We start from the raw sequence: 20,672 nt of genomic DNA on the forward strand, positions 1-20,672 counted from the left end.
TGAAGTAGAAAACAACACAAATTATTGTTCCAAAATATTTTTTCAAAGAAAAAAAACCACTCATTTTTTTCTAATGAACACTGGTATACCTATCTATTGTCAAGAATGCTCATGCATGCAGCCAAAAATAAATCTATGGGCTAGAAAACATGAGCCAATTAATGCATCACTTTATACTTCTGAAATAAAATTAAGAAAATCAGTTCTGTTATATAAAATTTTATTTTGATAGGAAGTAAACCACATATTAAAGATGCAAATATCAAAGAATTGTCTTGTTTTGGGGGGAAATACTGGGGCATATCAGAAGGTAATTTCATATTGGGGCGGCAAATTTGATCAACAGGTAGGATATAGGGGTGATTTGAATAGGATTTGACCTAAAATTTTAAAGATACAAAATGGTACATCTTTAATTTATGATATTGGCCACTTACATAATGGCACTATAAGAAACAAAGCAAATATCATCGTCGGAAACACACAGCCAGTCTCTAGCTAATACACTAACTGGGTAAGCCTATGAGAAACTGGCCGTGGGTTTCCGACGATGAGCAAATATGTACATGTACATAATGTTAGTTTTATTATGTATCAAAAAAGCACAAAACCCAATTTTATTATAGAATAATGCATGTATAAGAACCAAATTCAATGTCCACTTATTTATCCAACTTATCAGTCTATGTTGTACTTAAAAAATGTCCAAAAATGGATTACCGTATTTAATTTTTTGCAAACTCCATACTGACAATGTAATTAGATTATCATATATTGAGCATTATTTTCCAAGTTAGTTTTTAATAAAAGATCACACAGTAACCTGGTAACAGAAATTAGGATTGTGTGAGATACATTTTGTAGTTAATATCCTAACCATACTATAAAGGTAGGATTTCAAACACAGAGGATTGAAAGAAAATACTTAATCTAAATTTTTTCTGCTCAAAACTTGAAATGTATGGGTTGATTTATACATCATAATCCCTCCAGTTTTGAAACTGGAATAACAAAATTATATGTTAATGATTACTATAATAATTAAGTTGTTAAGGATCCTCGACACCCCGTGACTTCTACTTTTTATGACAGTACGTCACAACATGGCAATTTTAACGCAAAAATAACATTTTAAAAAGTTGATTTCCCCCCCAAAATTAAATTTTTTCCTATCATTTTCAAGCATGAATACATGCTAGAAATCCTATCTTTTGTAGAATGGGCTTGTATGCAGAACTTTTCCCAGGTGTGTGGAGGGCCCTGAAAGATATATATATTTTTTAAACTATTTCCAATACTTTACACTTTGTCTAATTTATATGCTCATCAACATTTCTTTAACGCCAAACCTATTTTATAGGTACTCTATTAATTGTCAAGGCACACCAAAAACAGATGTTTATATACCACACTTTTGCTTGTAAAACAATAGAGTTTATATACTTCGCTGCTCCATTGAACACAGATCGGCATTATCATTGCCGTTCCAATGAATACAGATCGTCATTATAAAATCTTTATTTTTTTTACACAAATTACTGGGCCGGCGACTATTGCCCCTGTTGCGGTGCCTTTAGAATATGGTATTCAGTACTGCATGTTTATTATGTACATCCCTATGAGGAGTAAACCGAATTTTCTTTTTTTACAATCATGGTGTCAAGATAATGGCAAGTGACAACCTTTTTAAACCTACACTTGATTGATAAACAAATCATTAGCTATATCAATGATAAATGACTGCATGCCCATAGTGTCAAAAAGCTACCTGACTTCAAATTTCAATTTCAAAATCAAGTGAGTACCCCGGTACAAGCAATATATTACACTGGGTCTTTAGATAAACTCAATTTCTTATCTTCTAAGAGTGCATGTATGTCAAATATAAAAAAGCAAAGGAAGTTACTGTAATATATTAATAGTACACTGCATGTATGTATATCGCAATTTTTTCCCCGCATTTGCATAAAAAAAAATACCTCACAGGGCTTCAAGTAAGAGGAAGCAAGAGGAGGTTTTTCATTAAATTAAATTATTAGAATTAGCTGCTTTAAATTTCATAGTAGGAAAAATAAAGTTTTGGAAATAATTCTCAAAAGAAACTTCTTCATATGAATAATTCACCTCTTCTCTTCAAAATTATTGAGACTCAGACCTGCACGCCCATGTGAAGTGCATTATTTCCATGTTTTGAAAAAGTCAAGGAGTCAATCATGACCAAGAAGATACTTTACCTTCCATATTTGGACTTCTCTGTGACGGACTGAATTGACAGGTCTGGACTCTCACACTTAATGGACTGATACGACATGCAATCCACATCCTCCTTAAAGGTTCCATGCACAGGAAACTCTACAAGAACAATACAAAGATACAAAATAAACTAATTTTTGTGCAGAGATTAGACAAAAAACAGACAAATAAGAAAGACTGATTTGTGTATTACACCTTCTTTGTGACAACAAACTTGTAAACCACTCAATATACCTGGGGAAAAGATGGGTAGATGAATGGATAATTTTAAGACAGATTACCGTAGCTGACTGTGTGTGTGTGTGTGTGTGTGTGTGTGTGTGAGAGAGAGAGAGAGAGAGAGAGAGAGAGAGAGAGAGAGAGAGATTTATGGGATACAAAATTGGACATGACATGAAACACACCACAATTTATTATCTTTTTCTTACATAGGTATTATTAAAGAAACTTAAAAAGATATCTATTTTTCTTGTAAGAATATTAAGGTCTTTCTCTCTAGTTATCAGTTGATGTTTATAAAGCTATTTATTTAATAAGGAAATCAGATTTTTACAGATGTCAAGGTTTAGATTATGAGATGATTGAGTAGTTTTTCCCTTGGTTTTGAGTCAGAGCTTAGTACATTGTACACTAGCTGGTACATGTATTTATATATAATCTGGTGGCCACGGCACTGTCACAGCATACAAAAAATCTTAGGTTCAAATCCCAGTTGAGGTTTTCATTACATACGACAAATAAATGTACATATACTCTTATATTGAATGTCTTAACCTTAATTATGAATATCAGGTACATCTACATTTTTTGCTTTCCATGTTTCAAAGCATTATTAAGCTACTTTTGTGAAGTCTTCACCATATGTAATACAAACTTCTCTTAGCCAATAGGTTACAAGCCCTTGTTTCTGTTATATAGTAATAACCACTGCTAAGGTACCTATATCTGTGATAAAGTTTACCCCATATAGTTTAATAATGTTATTGCTATACATGTATGATGGGGTAAACTCCTAAAGGTATTGAGGTAAAACATAATAGTACAAAATTTTATGGTAAGATGATAGACGCATATACAAACCCTCAGTGTTTTCTAAGTTTTCTTCATCACAGTCATAGAATTCGTCCTCGTCCGTATCGTAGTAGCGCTGCGTGGACGGTTTTCGGACGGCGATTGACTGCTCCAGTTCATGGTGCTCCGTTGCTAAAGCATGCAGCGCCTCCTGTAGGACGCGAGATTTCTCCATCTCCTCCTTCAACTGGAGAGCTCTAACCTAAAGTAGAAAGTACTTAAATATATTTTCAGTCTTTAATTCAATGAAAACTAGATCTCCCATTAATCTGCATCTTCAAGATTGACCCATTTCTATAACCAATGACATCAGCTTTATACATGAATATATATAACACCAGGACACACTTCTGACCGAGTATTACACTTCTGGAACTCTCCACCTGTCATTATGGGTATATACTAGGGACAAACTCCAAAGGACATCACTGATCAAGTGTTTGGTCCATTAAAAAGTACAACTGGTACGGTACATGATTTTACTCCATACTTGTTTTCCCCATGTTCTACCGTCAGAGCAAGTCGTGTGAACAATATAAGAGTCTTTATAAGAACTTGAGCACTGTGGAAGAAGCAATTCAACAATACACCTATTCAACCCTGACTCTTTAATTAATCATTCTGCATTGCTACAAAGATTTAATCCCCACAATACCTTTTATTCGACTGTATTGTACTTGAAGCTTATGTTTACAAAATCCCCGCAGAGGCGGTATTACATAAGTATGGTCTAGACATGACAAAGATCATAAAGCTAATGAAAATAAACTGGAGAAAATTTAGAAAGAATGTAGCTTATGAAAATAAATAAGGGAGGAGAGAGAGATAGAAATTGAGAGCAAAGATTAGGATTTCTATTGCTCTGAAATAAAATGTCAAAAACTAGTGGGATATATTTATCATTATGTAAACAGATTTCTTTAAAAAAAAAAATACTACCTTGTTTACCTAAAATCTCCATGGGAAAGCAACAAGGACTGACTATTAACAAGATGCCATCCTGATCACTGGAATAACAGACTCCCGAATCAGATCAATAATTATTAAAATCCCAATGCTAGCACTGATTGCAGTCAAACGTTCAAAAGAGTTACATCAGCTTCACTAAAAAACATCACATATTATCCCTCTAGATATGGCCCGGTTTCACATCTCTATCTAAACTCCCAGGAAGCAGTTGGTAGTGTGACATATACACATTACCTGGGTACAATCCAGTTAAATTTATTCACTGTGCTGGATTGTGACCGCCATTATAGAAAGGAAAGAATTAAGGAAAAAAAAAAGTTGTCAGTGTTGCCGAGAAATACAAATATTCCCATCGACCTCTGAAGATAATGTATAAATACAGTGTGCATGACTTCATAAGAGGATGTTGTTTGACATCACTTCTGGTTTTAAAATAAAATTAGCTTTATCATCTAGCTACACAAATTTACATCCTTCTGTTAATTCAATACACCTCAGTTTTAAATTTGTTTCCAATTATCAGTGGAGCTCATCTCATATACCGGTATTTAGTTGCAATTCAAGATATTCATGATGGTTTTATAGATTTCATAAATGATATCTATTCTCCTTGCAGGGGAAGATTCTTATAAAATGTCTGTTTATTTACTGAGATAATTTACTACTTATTTAGTCAGCAAAAACACTAGATCATCATCTATAATATTTATTAGTTTGCCAGTAAAGTAACACAATATGGAGATGTTTTGGTTCAAAAGTAGCAGACAGATTGGCTCAATGATGCAAGCCCGGCAGGTTTTACTAGTAAATAAATTACAAGAATTACGCTGTAACAAACATTCATACAAATTCATTGTCTTAGAACAGGATCAATTTCATAACCAGCCGTGTTTTCTCTTGGTGACAATTCAGGCATGCATGTGAAATCAATAAAAGCACGACTATAATACACCAACATCTACCATTTATATACGTAATACTTCTACAAGTATATATCTACCTGGCGTGCATGAATTTTAAAAATCCATTGCTTGATCACATTTTTTTTTGTAGCACAAAACACAACCCAACACAAGAATCCATAGTTATAACATATGGAGGGAGTGACCTTAGCCTTCAACCAGCTTGTACGTCTTGCAATGACATTTCAGAAAGGCCAACGGCAGAACACAAAATATCTTGATATATGTGGGACACGCATTTTCTTTTAATCCTTGATTTAACCTGATTGCCTAGCAAGCCTAAGAGATCCTTGTTATAAGTACATGATTTTTATGGAGGTAATTTGATACCAGCAAGGCTATAATGCTATAATTACAGCTAGACCAATAAAAATAAATCCATCTGACAAAAGGCTATATTTAACTGTCATCCAATTGAAGATTATGCAGTTTTTATCATAAATTAATCATAAGGGTTTAGAATACTTTTAAATAAACTTTACTGTTATGCAAGACATTTTTCTCTACATGATGTATAAATACTGATATTAAAATAATTGACAAAATTTTTTTGCTTAATAGAATGATAAAAAAATTTGATAATTTTGATTGAAATCTTATTTTTAAAGATCCTATTTGTGAGTAAACATTGAGGGAAAATGTTTTTATTTTTATTTTGAGACAATCAAATGGCACAAACGTTAGCATCTTTAGATAATACAGTTAATAGTCAACATGGGTACAAGCTCTTTTTTTTCCAAGATGAAAATTAAATTGTACAAAAATCTGTTTCACTTACTTATTGAAAATGACATAAAAACAGGCAAATAAAGTTTTCAAATATTTCATCCTTGTCTAATATAATATTTAAAATATATCGCATAGCCCCCTAACTCCGTCACTACCCTAACTCCGTCACTTTCGGGAAACGCCTCGCCGTTTGAAATCAAGTGCGATTATGATGTCATTTTTTGCATGTAAAAAATCTTCAATCAAATGTCAACAATTTACAACGGTTAATTTTTAGAATGTGTTCAAACATAACAAAATCACACATTGTTCATTTTATGCAACAATAATTGCGTGAAATCAGCTAACACCTTTTCACGGGTGCACTAAAATAACAAAATTTCTGACACGCGGGCCTATTTAATTATATACCGTGGTCAGTCATTTTAAGAGAGGTCAAGATGAAACATTTTACATGTAATTTATTTTTTATTAAAATTATCAACACATTTTTTCAGTTCGCAATATCGTTTATGCACTACACTTGATGATAACGTCAAATCGCTCATGCCGTAATTTTTGCCTTATACAGGGTTACAGATATATACGGTATGTCAGTATTTAGAATATGCTACATTTATTAAAAATGTAATAAATAAATAATATAATCATTAATATATTCATTATTGATATGATATTTTTGAAATATGTAAGGACATTAATCAAACGGCATCCATACATTCTGAAAAGGTCATTGTAATTTTTGTTACAAGGGTCCACTTTTTTATTCTGGCGATCATTTCACTTTGATGAAATGATATACAATTTAAATTGTATTCACTGATTTTACTTATTATAACTTGGCCTAGATACAAGTTGAGTTTAAACTAAATTGTTAATGTGTCGTCATTCCCTGGCGTACCATAGATGTGGGTGACGGAGTTAGGTTCATAAGTTATGATAGCACGTGTGATAAACGTCATATTCAGAGGGCGTATTTGAATAATAATAAAAATATTTTTGTTAATAATTTTATAAATTATAATGTTTCAGGTTATATTTAGTGATTGCAAATGATAAAAACCGCAAAAAATAATTTACAGAGAAACGCGGGATGTTTTCTGCTTATAGTGACGGAGTTTGGGTACTCCGGGATATAGATTTTTCAAAAATTATAATTACTTTCCAATATTTTTGGTATGTTAAGTGTGTTGGAAAGCACACACACAGTAAGTATAACACAGCTAGAGTGCTCAAAGGTAAATTAGCTTTATTTAAAGAATGAATTTAATAGCTACACAATTCATACAAGACAAATAAACTGTCTCATTTGCAGCAATATTGTTTTCATTTTCTGAAAAGAAATAATTTAATGATCTATAAAATGAAATTTTAGTGTAGAATTTCACCAGTTTAATAAGGTGATATGGGATTGAAATAAACGATGAAATCAAGCATAATTTTATAAACATTTTCTTTAGCAAAATAGTTACCAAACAGCAAAGCGCAGCCAATGGGTTAGAGCATTAACTACAAATTAGTAAGTCATGAATTTGATTCCTGCTGGGGCTTTTTTAACTTTTACTTTTCAAACAAATTTTAAAACATATTTGTTGCTTAAATATTGTAAAATTTGAAAATTGTGAAAGTATTTCGATTTTAATGTTTTCTTTATCCACATTAATATCGGCAGGTGTCCCTTCCATCTTAAGCTAATAAAACAGCAGAACACTGAGGCAGCAGTGAGACCAAAGCAGCTTTTATGAAGATTGAGACCAGACAAAATCTTCTTATTACACAACTTACAAAGACTAAACAATCGGCCGACATCTGCTCCTTGGTCGTCTTTGGGCTTACTGATATTTGACATCTATTTAATTTTAAAAAGTACAAAGTCAAGCCATCCCCCTGTGCAGACATCCAATATAGATACAACATAAAACACAACAAACCACTCCTCCCCTAGAACCATAACAGTAATTAATTAATAACTTCATAAGTATGGCAATTCATTTCTTTTGCAGTTTATAATGGCTTATATATATGCAGTCATCTGGGTTATTTCAATTACCACTTTTTACATGGCTATTTGTTACTAAATATATAAATTACTGTGGAATCATTAGAATTCGTGGTGGCTCAATTTTCATGGTATTCGTGGGTTGGCCTCCCCCACGAATTTAAATCCTCAACGAAAACAATTTTTAGAAAGAGTTATCTTTGTTACTGAAACAGTAACTGACGCATCCACGAAATTACATTCCCGCGAATAAACAAAGAATTCACAATCCACGAAAATTGGCCCCCCAAAAATTTAAATGATTCCACAGTACATGTTTATAAATGGTTGATTGGCATTTACAGAGAGAAGATTGTCAATCAACAGATGTTTCTATCTTTCATACGTGATTTTTTAAGTCAAAAGAGCCAAATTCCAAGAAAAATAATGGTTATATGCACATCATGTCTTCAATGCATTACAGACTGTTTAATTATTACTATTTTCAAGATATGGCCAAAATTTTAAGTTCAAAAGGGCCGATATTCCCAGTAAAATAAAGGAATTGGAATTTTCTCATAATATGCACATTTGCACCTTGTGTCCTCAATGAAAACAAAGTTTCGCAAAATTCCATGCAGTGGTTGAAGAGGGGTTGCGATTACAAACTGTTCATTACTATATTTAAAATATGGCCAAAATTCTAGGTTCAAAAGGGCCAAAATTCCCCCCAAAATAATTGGAATCAGAATTTTTTGGTAATACATGATGTATGCACATTTATGTACAACTGACAGACTGACTGACTCACCATTCAAAAAACATTATTCCCCTCGCAACTTTGTTGCATGGGTTATAATGAGATTCAGCTCATTAAGACTTGCATGTATTGATAAAGTTCACCTGATGAAATCAATACAAATGATAAACTATTAAGCTAGCTTCAAAGCTGCTTAAGTACAAAGAATGACAAAACCAACTTACTGTCCTGATCTGTGATGGTTGAGAGAGAGAGAGAGAGAGAGAGGTGAGAGAGAGAGAATGTTTAAAAAGAAAGTGTGAGCTTTATTATCAGTACCTCATCTTGTTGCTTGAAGAGGGTAAGGCATTGACCAAAAGTGACACACATCTCATGAGCCATCTGAGATATCTTCTGAGTCTGTTGCACGGCAAGCTGAGAACCTCCTGTAAAACAATGAAATTCAAAGGGTTTTAGTGTTCAACGAAAATCATGAAAACATTTTTCTTAGCAACAATCTTATTTCAGGATCAACATCGGGAAAACTTATTCATCAAGACTAATTTTTGCACAGTCATTGCTGATTAAATAGATTACTAACTATCAGAAGAGACATTGAATAACTATTTCACAACAAGAAATATTCACAACGACAACAACCCATTTGCAATTCTTCAGAAATATTCCTGCACACGAATAAAAGTTGGTTCTAAGTAGTTTATAATTGCTTATATTTATGAAGCTCCATTACGCGAGAAGCTGGTTGTAGCACATATTTGACGGAATTCTGAAAGCAATCCACAATGGTTATCAATATCAATGAAATTTTCTCAAAATGAGACACAAAACCACACATCAAGACCTAAACAAATCAATCACCTCCATTACCAAGTCCCAGTTGTTTTCTGTTTTCAACAATTTTTCATCATATCAGATTAATAAGTTATTTAGTGTGAATGATCTGGAGAATCTTGGAGTGATTGATGACGGTTATTAACATTGAATGATGTTAGTACCGGTAAGTAGTAGCTCATTCCATTTGTGATAAATAAACCCTAAAATCAAGTTCCAGACAAGCTACAAATATTTCTTTTTTATTTATAAAGACAAACAGCAGACAACCTGGTAGATTAAGCCAGACCAATTGTATATTACATGAATTCAAAGGACAACTTTACGTAACAGGAGCTGAAAAGTAAAGTCTCAACCGAGACTTGAACCCAGTGCCTCTGGCGTACCGTGCGAGTGCGCGTACCATGCGAGCGCTCTAACCAATCAGAGACCCGATATATTGACTGACAGTCACACACCTGTGAACTGTGACATTTAGAATATCTTGAACAATATTTACAACTTGCAGACCTTTATGGCATGAACTCTCAGAATTTTAAAATGTCATTCAGCATTAGAAACTTTTAAAAATGCTTACGACTAGAATTATTTTCAATCAACATCTTAATTGATTGTTTTAATTTTTGCATTACTTTATGTAAATATTATAAGTATATGACCTGCCAGTAACTCTTAATATAATATCTCTTTTAATCGTATGAATTTGTGATATTTGCCTCTGTATTTATATAACTTTTGATAGTAAATTAGTTTTCAGAGCCAAAATGTAAACAGGTTATATAAATGTAAACTAATTACGTGAAGTATTTGTGCTATTTATTCCATTATATCATATGAAATAATTTTATTTATTGTTTTCGTCACATCTATTTAAAACGACACCAACCTGGGACAGTCACTGTAGAGGAGAGGGATGCCATCTCCTTCTCCAACAACTTCTGCTGTGCTTGGGCTGTCTGAATATATCAGAAAAAAAATGACCTAGTATAAAGCTATCAAGTGGTTTGGGACATCTCAAGATATCATTGTCGATGAAAGTGCAAAAGTCATAATTAAGGCTCAGCAGGTTTCAAACTCACAACTCACAGATTAATAGCAGACATTTTGCACTAATTAAGCCATCAAATATCAAAATAGTGACAGAAATCAATATAAAATTATAGTTAATTTAACTTTCTTTTTTTTTTTTAAAGAAAGTAGGTCAACGTCACAATATGGAGTTGTCCAATAGCCCCTTAAGTCTTCACATTTATATATGATATTCTATATTTACAACGGTTTATGGTATTCGATGTATAACGACCACATTTTGTATTAATAAATGAATGGTTCGATATTCTTAATCATGATATCATTTTGACAGTATTATCAAATAAAAATACTCCACCAAAGGAATTTTCAAAATTTTGATTATGGTCCAACTAATTACACTTTGAATTTTGCATTAAAGTCTATGCGCAACATATGTTTTATTAAGATATTGTAAAAAGTAACTTAAAATTCGTAGAACTCTCTTGGTTAATACATGTATAAACTTTCTCTTTATTAATCTATGAAAGAAAATGAATCACTTACCGCAGATATTTTGACGAAATTAAAATTTTCTTTTTTTGTCAAGGGGGAGATAACTCATCAAAAAATTTTGAAGTGCAAAATGACCGGCTTCTTATATGTTGTCAGTCATGTGAATTTTATTTCACTACTTTGTTATTTAGCAATACATATTTAACTAGTTTAAAATGACTCAAAATTGTTCAATATCCCTTCATTATACATTGACTACCTTAAATATCTGTTGTCTGGAATGGGACATTATGTCAGGTGGTGTGCTTACTTTGAGAGTGTCTTGTAGGGACCCCAAGGGTAAAATCTCCTCCTCGTCCGACCCAGTCACTCCCTGATGCATATAGTGAGTGCTGTATGTGATGTGGTCTTTCAAAGCATTCAACCATTTCTGGGGGAAAAAAATGTTATCAAAATCATTTTCTCATTCCTCTTTACATGTGTTTCCTTAATTTAACTAAAAATGCTTTCATTTGTGGTTCATATGGGTATTGAAGGTAGCAGGCATTGCAAACTAAATTCAAATTGAGATGAGTATAACAAAAATTAAGGTGCTACCTCCTTTTTCACACTCATCTAAAATATGACTTTGAAGGTAATCATTTTAAAAAAGAATTATTTCGTAAAAAATAAATCTAAAACACATCTATTCTGTACATCAAATGGTAAAAACTGAAAGAAATCACCATGCAATTTTGTAAAAGATTCATTGTTACCGCCCATAACATATAATAAATGTATAAATGTACAACTTCGCCTACGTTAGCTTATTAACAGTGGAATGTTTATCCCAGGCAAGACCGTATTTTTTGTCAGGAAAATTTTTTCACTTAATTGTCTAACCTGCCGTTCAATTTCTTGTTCTCCCTCCCCTGTACTGAACGTGTGCTGTATATCATCTGAATACTTCAACACGAACTCTGCACTGTTGTTTTCTGACTTCTTAGGTAACTACGCAGCATGAAAAGAAAGAGAGTGCTGTCACTACTCAAAAATCAGGTGGCATATACAACTTGTCAATGATCATGTTTCAGTTATAGCTTGTATCAGGTAATTTTGGAGCACAAAAATTGCATGATTCGTTGCTGGATGATATCATTTTTCACCTTAAACAATTTAAAACATCAAAATTTCCATGAGCCAAAGAAGTTTTATTGCTTGTATGTATATGTTTTTAAAGAGTACATTATTATTTTAACACAGGTTTGCCAAAATATGTGCAATACCAAAATGACCAAGCATAATATGGTATGGAGTACTGTATGTTTGTTTTAAGCCCGTGTAGATGTTTATAACTTTCCTACCATTATGATGGTCCCATCCAGGTACCTCATTCCTTTCCTTCTGGCACCTGTGCTGGCATCCCCTCTGAAATAATACATATTAATTGAATATTGGTTTAATTAACAAAATTTCTTGAGCTGAACTCCTCCAACAAATATATATGGTATTCCTTTGTCTGAAAACTTAAAGATATTGATTTAAGGGTATGTATACCATATCCCAATGCTATGCAGAACAGTTTTTGTATGGTCTATATGACTGATTTTTTTTATCTAGTCCAAATAAAAACTTGCAATCCAAAGCTACTGTAAACCCAGTATATTAAGTGCAAACAATATTTTGCGGAAAATGATTTTGCAAAAGGTTAGGCCAAAATAAAATCAATGTTTGTTTGGAATTGCCTCCTGCCTCATTAAAATATCCCCTGCTGATAAAATTTTACTAGCAAAAAATAAGGAATTTTTTTTACATGGAGATTTTTATTTTCCACAAATCTTTAAAAGTCGGAAAAATAAAATCCCCCCCCCCCACCTCCTGGGTCAAGAAACCTCCAGGAGGTAATTCCAAATTAACATTTTTTAGAGGACGGCCTTAGCATGGGTTTCAATTACCCCAATTCTGAAAGTACCAATTACTATTCATCTGTATATATTCCTGATATTTGCTAATGTACCGGTACTTGATTTGGCAGAAGCCGCATTATATTAAAACATAGGTAATCACAGATAACAAAGCTTACCGAGAGGAGACATCACCCTTATGAGACTTCACCTTTATGAGACCACCTTTATCATATCAAATGAAAATCATACTTTATGATCTTGGATATTCATGGATTCTGTTTTGACACAATATCGTATATCATCTGTTAAAAAATTGTATGATAATCATATGTTCATATGTTAATCAATACAATAATATAAAATTAAATATTGCATCCTATCATATTTACAACAAACATCATATAATACAATAAAATACCATAATAAACAACAATGAGATATGATATTGTAATGTATGATATGACATTGTATTGTGTTATACATTATTGTATTTGATCACATAATACAATATCATAATATATAAAACAATATAGTATTATATTACAATATCATATTACATAATACATCGTAACATTGAAACATATGATATTATATTGTATAATATAGTATTATATTGTATGATTCTGTATCATTTTTGATACATAATATGATATTGTATCATATGATACAATATAATTTGATACAACATTGTTTCATATCAAATGATACAATATTATGTGATAAAGTAAAATATTATATAATACAATATTGTATTATACATATTGTATCATATGATACAATAATATATTTTACAATATCATACAATACAATTTCATGTGATGTGATAATACATCATATTATAAACCAATATCATATTATACAATATCATATGATATGATATTATATAATATTACAGTATCATATTATACAATTTCAATGACATGTGATATTATAATATACAATACTATACATAACGATATCATGATACAATATCATAACATAAAATATCAAAAAAATTGATACAATATCATATCATATAACTTTTTATTATATTACATATGATATTATATTGTATCATATTAAACAATATTGTTTCATACCATACAATACTATATCATAGGTATCATGTTATATCATTTATCAACAAACACATCTATCTATTGAGCAGGTTTGAGTGAGGTAGGAGATTTGTTTAGCATCCTTGATAATGGAGATCAGGCTCTGCATCTGAAGCAACCTCTGCCTTTCACTATAATATAGTTAAATCAACTATGCAAGCTATCATCTATAAAACATGTGACCTGTTCCAAAAAAACTCAACCTCATCCAGCATCCGAAACCTATGGCTCAGATTCAGCATTCAAGCCTGTCAGGTGCATCAGTATACATAAGACGCATCTCCATGCCAGATTGGTGAAGTTCAGACCAGTTATAACTAAGATATCATCGTCAGAGGGCACCAGCAATTAAAACCTTAACCTGCTCCAGCATTCGCAACCTATGGCTCAGATTCAACATCCATGCCTGTCAGGTGCATCTGTATCATAAGACACACCATCCATTCAAGTTTGGTGAAGTTAGGACCTGTAATAACTAAAATATATTTTTTAGCATCCTTGATAATGGAGATCAAGCTCTGCATCTGAAGCTTCCTCTGTGATTCATTCATATTACGGTTTAATCAACTATGCAAGTTTGAAATAGTACTACTATCTATTAAACATGTGACCTGTTCCAAAAAACTTAACCATATCCAGCATCTGAAACCTATGGCTCAGACTCAGCATTCAAGCCTGTCAGGTGCATCAGTATCATAAGACACACGATCCATGGAAGTCTGGTGAAGTTAGGACAAGTAGTAACTAAGATATAATCATCAGAGGGCACCTGTTTCAAAAACTTTAACCAGCTCTAAAAACATTAACCTCCTCCAGCATCCGAAACTTATGGGTCAGATTCAGCATTCAAGCCTGTCTGGTGCATCAGTATCTTAAGACGCACCATCCATGGAAGTCTGGTGAAGTTAGGACAAGTAGTAACTAAGATATAATCATCAGAGGGCACTTGCAACAAAAACTTTAACCAGCTCTTAAAAACTTAACCTCCTTCAGCATCTGTAACCTATAGCTCAGATTCAGCACCCAAGCCTGCCTTGTGCATCAGTATCATAAGACACACTATCAATGCAAGTTTGGTGAAGTATGGACCAGCAGTAACTTAGATATTGCTATCAAAGGGCACCTGCAACAAAAACTTTAACCTGGTCCAACAACCTTAACCTCCTCCAGCATCCAAAATTTAGGACTCAGATTCAGCATCCAAGTCTTTCAAGTCCATAAGTAGGTCCAGATGCATCATCCATGCAAGTTTGGTGAAGATAGGACAAGTAATAGCTTAGATACATGACCTGCAACAAAAACTTTAACCAGGTCCGGACACCCATGCCGACACCGACGCCGACGCCGAGGGTATAGCATAAACTCCCCCTGACTTCGTCTCGGTGAGCTAAAAAATTTATAGAATACACAGGCGAGTGTAATACATTTACAGTAAATATATAAGGACAATGAGAATAGATGAAGCCAAAACCGTACCTGTTTCTGAAGTAGGAAAGCACCCCTCTCTCTAGCACCACAAAGACTGGTTTAAAGCCGAGGAATCGGGACTTCTGAAAGTAACAGGTTACAGAATGGGTGTCGAGACGCCTTACCAACACAAATCACGATCCAGTAGACAAGATTTTAATTCAGTGGGAGAAACATTTGTGGTGTTTGCTAGTATACTGTACCTTATGGTTGGATACTGTAGATTCCTGATTAAACGCAAGGAATTAATTTTGGCGTAAAATCGCGAGAAGCAACACTCACCGATTTTATAGTCTTGCTTTCATTTTATAGACAGTTTTGAACTATCGGAAATTATTACAAAAAATTGGTGATTGCGATCTTATATTCTCGCAATTTGATACAAAACAGTGGACTCGCGGAATTAAGTACTCACATAAAATTAGAATTTACAGTATGTAAGTTTTTTGCCACAAACCACTGTATGTTTATATCTAAATAAATAGGCCATGTTTATCATTAATGAAGCCTTTATTGCTTGAATATTTTCTGTCAGTAATTAAAGTTGGTTTACTGCATACACAATCAATATATCGAACAACGGCATATTAATTCATTTAACCAAAATATGTTGAACAGTTTACAGAGAGTGGGGAAACCAAATGTGTGTTGTAGAAATGATATCAGATTTTCAATGTGTACTAGAAATAGAATCAGTTAGTGGAAATTAAAAGTGTACTTAGAAATGAAATCAGTTGGCAGAATCTCAATGTGTACTAGAGAAATGATATCAGTTGGTGGAAATTTAATCTGTACTAGAAATGGTACCAGTTAGTGGAATTTTAAAGTGTACTACAGAAATGGAGTCAGATCGACTCTCTAGACCTTCAAAAGGGTTCCTTCACAGCGGTGGGGGTGGAGGGTAAACTCTTTTACTGGCCTGACTCCCAAAATTTGTTTCATTTCGTTGTTTCTGGCAAAGTCAATTGGTGTTTGGTCTGAAATTCAAAAACATAACAACATTGTACTCAATAAATTATACAGGATAAAGCCAAATCTATATATAATTGAATGTGGAAACAAAACAAAATTCAACATCTTTTTGTAATGCACAATTTTGATTGGCTAAGAGCACTTAAATAATTATGCATAAGCCTTTTGCCTATGTTACAATCGTAAAATTGTTTTATAGGAACATAATCTTAATCTTAAGAACATAGTCTTAATCTCTGTATTCATTGTTAGAAAAAGAAATTGTTAGGAATAAATACTAAAGTTACCATAAATGAGGATGAGACATTTATAAGGTTTATAAACTACTTCTTAATTATTAGGTCTACACTAGCTAAACCCAGTTTATCTGAACTTTATCTATAAGTAATTCAGCAGCAATCAAATCATTTCTGAATTACATCACAAAAATGATTGTCATAAGTCATATTTTCTTCACCATTAAGGGGAGATTGGATAATGATAATCAAATTCCAAAATGAAATAAATTGCGGAGTGTATTTCTCCTGCATTTTAAATATTAAAGGGTTCTGTTTTTCAGACCTTTTTTGTTTTTGACATCTGGTGCTAAGCCACTCTGAATTAAGAAAACAGCTATTTCCTTTTGATTGGCCTGGGCAGCAATATGGAGTGCAGAGTTACCAAAAGCATCCCGGCAGTTCAAATTTGGTCTCTTTGACTTCTTCTTTAACTAATGTAAAATTTTCAGCAATTGTATAATTAAATATTTGAATATATATAAATAAGCAAACCCCGCCTGCACCCCAATAATACGTCATTTGAATTTATTGGACTGCATGTATAGAACCAAATCGATACATAGTGTTATCACAAGCAATGACACTGAAAAATGTAAATATTTTAAAAAAAACATGTACTTGAACATAAAATAAATTACAAATGTCTAATGTTGTACTAACCAGTTCCTGGACATCCTCTAGCTGTCCATCTCGCACGGACGACAGGAATTGCTCCTCTCTCTCTTTGTTGTCATGAGCTTCTGCAGCTGAAAGTTGTGATCAAGATAAAATTTTCATTCTTAAAAATTGATTTTCTAATAATATAAATGATTTAAAATTCATGTATTTTCTATTGCTGTTTCTGTTACAAGATTTATATACACTGAAAAGCAGATACGATGATAATATGGCATAGGGGTGTTTCTTGAATTTTAAATCATTGAAATTGAAAACTTTAATAGCAATTTAATTAAGACATTTGTTCATTCAACATACCAAAAATTTAGTATCATAAACTTGATTTGTAGTGTGATGTAAGAAGTTTTAAAATTTATCTTCAACAGTACAGTATGAGCAAAATCTTATAGAGACACTTTGCAGACAACCAAAAGACTACTAAGGCCAGTGAACCCATCAGCCAAATTAAACCCCTGAGGTACCATACCAAGAATCAGGTCACTGATTTCCCTCGTTTTGGCACAAAGTCTTGGCGTCTGTCCCTCTGAGTTTATCATCGTGACATCAGCACCAGCATCCAACAGAACTCGTACAACTTCCTAAAAAGGTCAAAATATGTCAACCATCTGTAATTCTAGACACCTCTATTCATCATTGTGAAGTTAGACCAGCATCCAGCTAAACATATACAGCTTCTTAAAATAGTCAAAATACGTAAGCCAACTATCATTCTTAACACCTTTCTTTCTAAATAAAATGGTTCAAGGACACAAATCTTTGCAAAACAGATAAAATCTGAAACAAATTTATTTAAATATACTAGACTATTTCTGGTCAAGAAATATTTTGACTACAAATTATATGACAAAAAAGTAAAATTTGGTTTAAAGTAGATAATAATAGTTCTTTATAAAATGATCTTTAATGATGAAATTGGGGTCTGCTTGAACATCCTGTATACAACAGTGTGGAGGTTGTATGTGTATATACCAATCTGCCTGTATAAGCAGCCTTGTGAAGGGCCGTATCTCCATTAGGGTTTGTAACATCTATTCCAGCACCATTCTAAAACAACATAAAACAGATACAAGTACTTGTGAATATAAAATTTAAAATAATTTTCTCATAAGTGGAAGACAGAAGAAAACTGTGTGTCAAATCACATGGTTTTTTAAACAAAAATTATATATATTTTAAAAAAATGGACAAATACCTCTAATAAAATCTTCACCACATCTTTGTGTCCAAAGTATGCAGCCAGATGAAGTGAAGTCCATCCTCTGTTAAATTTCTGATCTCCTGATTAAAACATCAAAGAAACTTGTTAAACATTCCTGATCTCACTTAAATAGCATTAAATTTCTGCACAGCATGTTGAATGATAAATGGTAAGTTTCCTGTGTCACACATTATGTCAATAAAAATTTTTTTCACCCAAATTCAATTCAAATCATATTCTCTTCATCTAAAGGGAAGAGGGGGATTACAGTCTTCAACAAATCTCGAGAGTCCGATGTGGAAGTGGGCATGTGAAACTTATACACTTGCCTGCACGAGGGGCATGTACAATTTCAAGCTCTTATACCATAAATTTTATTTACTTCTGTCCCCATTTATTTTAACATCAATTAATTTGTTCGAGTAATTAACAAACATGAAAAAAAACTTTGTAAAACTTATAACTCATTTAATTCTCTGAATCATACAAACATTTGCAATATACAATAGGAAATCGCCTTTCTTAAGTTGATGATAAAAGTTTTGACTACTGGGATAATGATTTTTATTAAAGGGAAAATTGAACCCATGTTGATTTATTTCTAGGAGGAATGAAAAGTCTGTAGGGAAATTCTAACCTACCTGGTAATCTCGATGAGATTCATAGTGACTGAAAATTTTTTGAGAGATATCAGTCAAAATTTATCAGTTTTAACGAATCTCACTGAGATTACCTTGACCTTGAGATTTATATAAAAAATTTCAAATCAAAAATTTTTTTTTTTCTTTCTGCACTTTAAATTTATATCCTATTTGGGCTATCATATCCCAAATGCGCTATTATATCCAATTTGGGCAATTGGTCCCAACCTGTTCACAAACCTTTGCAGTTCACGTCTAGATTGATCTCCCCTCGTTTGAGTAGTGTGGTAAGATCTCTAATAACATCAAATTCACCGTTTCTGGCTGCGGTCAGAAGTCGTTCACAATCACTTACTTTCATCTCCTCCTCTTCGCTACTCTCCGAGGCACTTTTAAATATGTCATGATCTGACATTTTGGGCTCACCCATCACCAGATCACAACAATCTCACTTTCACTTTTTACGATACACCGGTCTTTTGTTTACCACCATGTACTGAACGTCATGTGACCAAATGAGTTATCTGCAGTTTTAACGACAAAACATGCACATCATTGCTAGAGAGAAAAAATAAACCTCTTAAAAACCCACAAGAGACTGAAAAGAGGATACAGGATAGATAAGGGGCAAACCGAAAGGGGTGTAACTCGGATCGTGCTGTATTTTCACTTTTAAAAATAGTCATTAACTCGTACTGGTAAATGTCGAATTTGAAAAATGATATTAAATTTACACAAAGGATTATTGATTGAATATGATAGTATAATTAATTACACAATTTAATGTTCTGAAATAAATACTATCAAGTGAATGTTTATGAAATGTGGTAAAAATTGTCGAATTTGGATCAACTTGTATAACAAGAGGCTCAGGGACCACATCGCTCACCTGAGCAACGATACTAAACAGACATTACAGATCCAAAGCTTTCTTATATAAAAAATAAAACTATAGCTGTAAAACTAAGCAGATATTTATGTTCGTTTGTTTGTTTGGTTTTTTTAATGGAGGGGGCACATTAGTTAAAAATTGAGCCCTGATAAAGAACAAAGATTTTAAATAATTTTCCTTAATATATTCCTATGTAAAAATTGGTGGCCCTACTTTACATCTAGGGATAATTGTTTGAACAAGCTTGATTCTTAAAAACCTGAAAATTTAAAACTTTTTTTCAACTGAAAGACAGCTTAGCCCTTTAATTATTTAAAGCTTGAATCATTGCCACCCAAAGATCCTTTGAGCCAAAAGAAGTTGAAATCAAACCAGTGGTTCTAGAGAAAGTGTCAAAAATGTAAAAAAAAAAAACAAAAACAAAAAACAACCTTTACTGAAGTGTTTTTAGTTTGACCTCACATTGTGGCAAGTCAAGGATTACAT

At 32.7% G+C, this 20,672-nt stretch overlaps 1 protein-coding gene across 1 annotated transcript in view; it reads right to left on the bottom strand.

Annotated features, from left to right (window-relative positions):
* LOC128176024 (oxysterol-binding protein-related protein 1-like) overlaps window positions 1–19,951 on the bottom strand; it is a 35,600-nt gene extending 15,649 nt beyond the window's left edge. Inside the window, exons 1-15 of the mRNA XM_052842015.1 lie at window positions 19,535–19,951; window positions 18,648–18,733; window positions 18,425–18,499; window positions 17,922–18,033; window positions 17,438–17,523; window positions 17,061–17,208; window positions 16,392–16,504; window positions 15,537–15,610; window positions 12,421–12,484; window positions 11,960–12,067; window positions 11,388–11,507; window positions 10,440–10,509; window positions 9,041–9,147; window positions 3,334–3,526; window positions 2,235–2,352 (exon numbers count right to left, since the gene is read on the bottom strand). Of these exons, the coding sequence (XP_052697975.1) occupies window positions 2,235–2,352; window positions 3,334–3,526; window positions 9,041–9,147; window positions 10,440–10,509; window positions 11,388–11,507; window positions 11,960–12,067; window positions 12,421–12,484; window positions 15,537–15,610; window positions 16,392–16,504; window positions 17,061–17,208; window positions 17,438–17,523; window positions 17,922–18,033; window positions 18,425–18,499; window positions 18,648–18,733; window positions 19,535–19,724 (1,664 nt within the window). The 5' untranslated portion in view covers window positions 19,725–19,951. The remainder of the gene's footprint in view (window positions 1–2,234; window positions 2,353–3,333; window positions 3,527–9,040; window positions 9,148–10,439; window positions 10,510–11,387; window positions 11,508–11,959; window positions 12,068–12,420; window positions 12,485–15,536; window positions 15,611–16,391; window positions 16,505–17,060; window positions 17,209–17,437; window positions 17,524–17,921; window positions 18,034–18,424; window positions 18,500–18,647; window positions 18,734–19,534) is intronic.
* Between the last annotated feature and the right edge of the window lie 721 nt (window positions 19,952–20,672).

This window comes from Crassostrea angulata, chromosome 1, assembly GCF_025612915.1.
Source record: "Crassostrea angulata isolate pt1a10 chromosome 1, ASM2561291v2, whole genome shotgun sequence".
Lineage (NCBI taxonomy): Eukaryota > Metazoa > Mollusca > Bivalvia > Ostreida > Ostreidae > Magallana > Magallana angulata.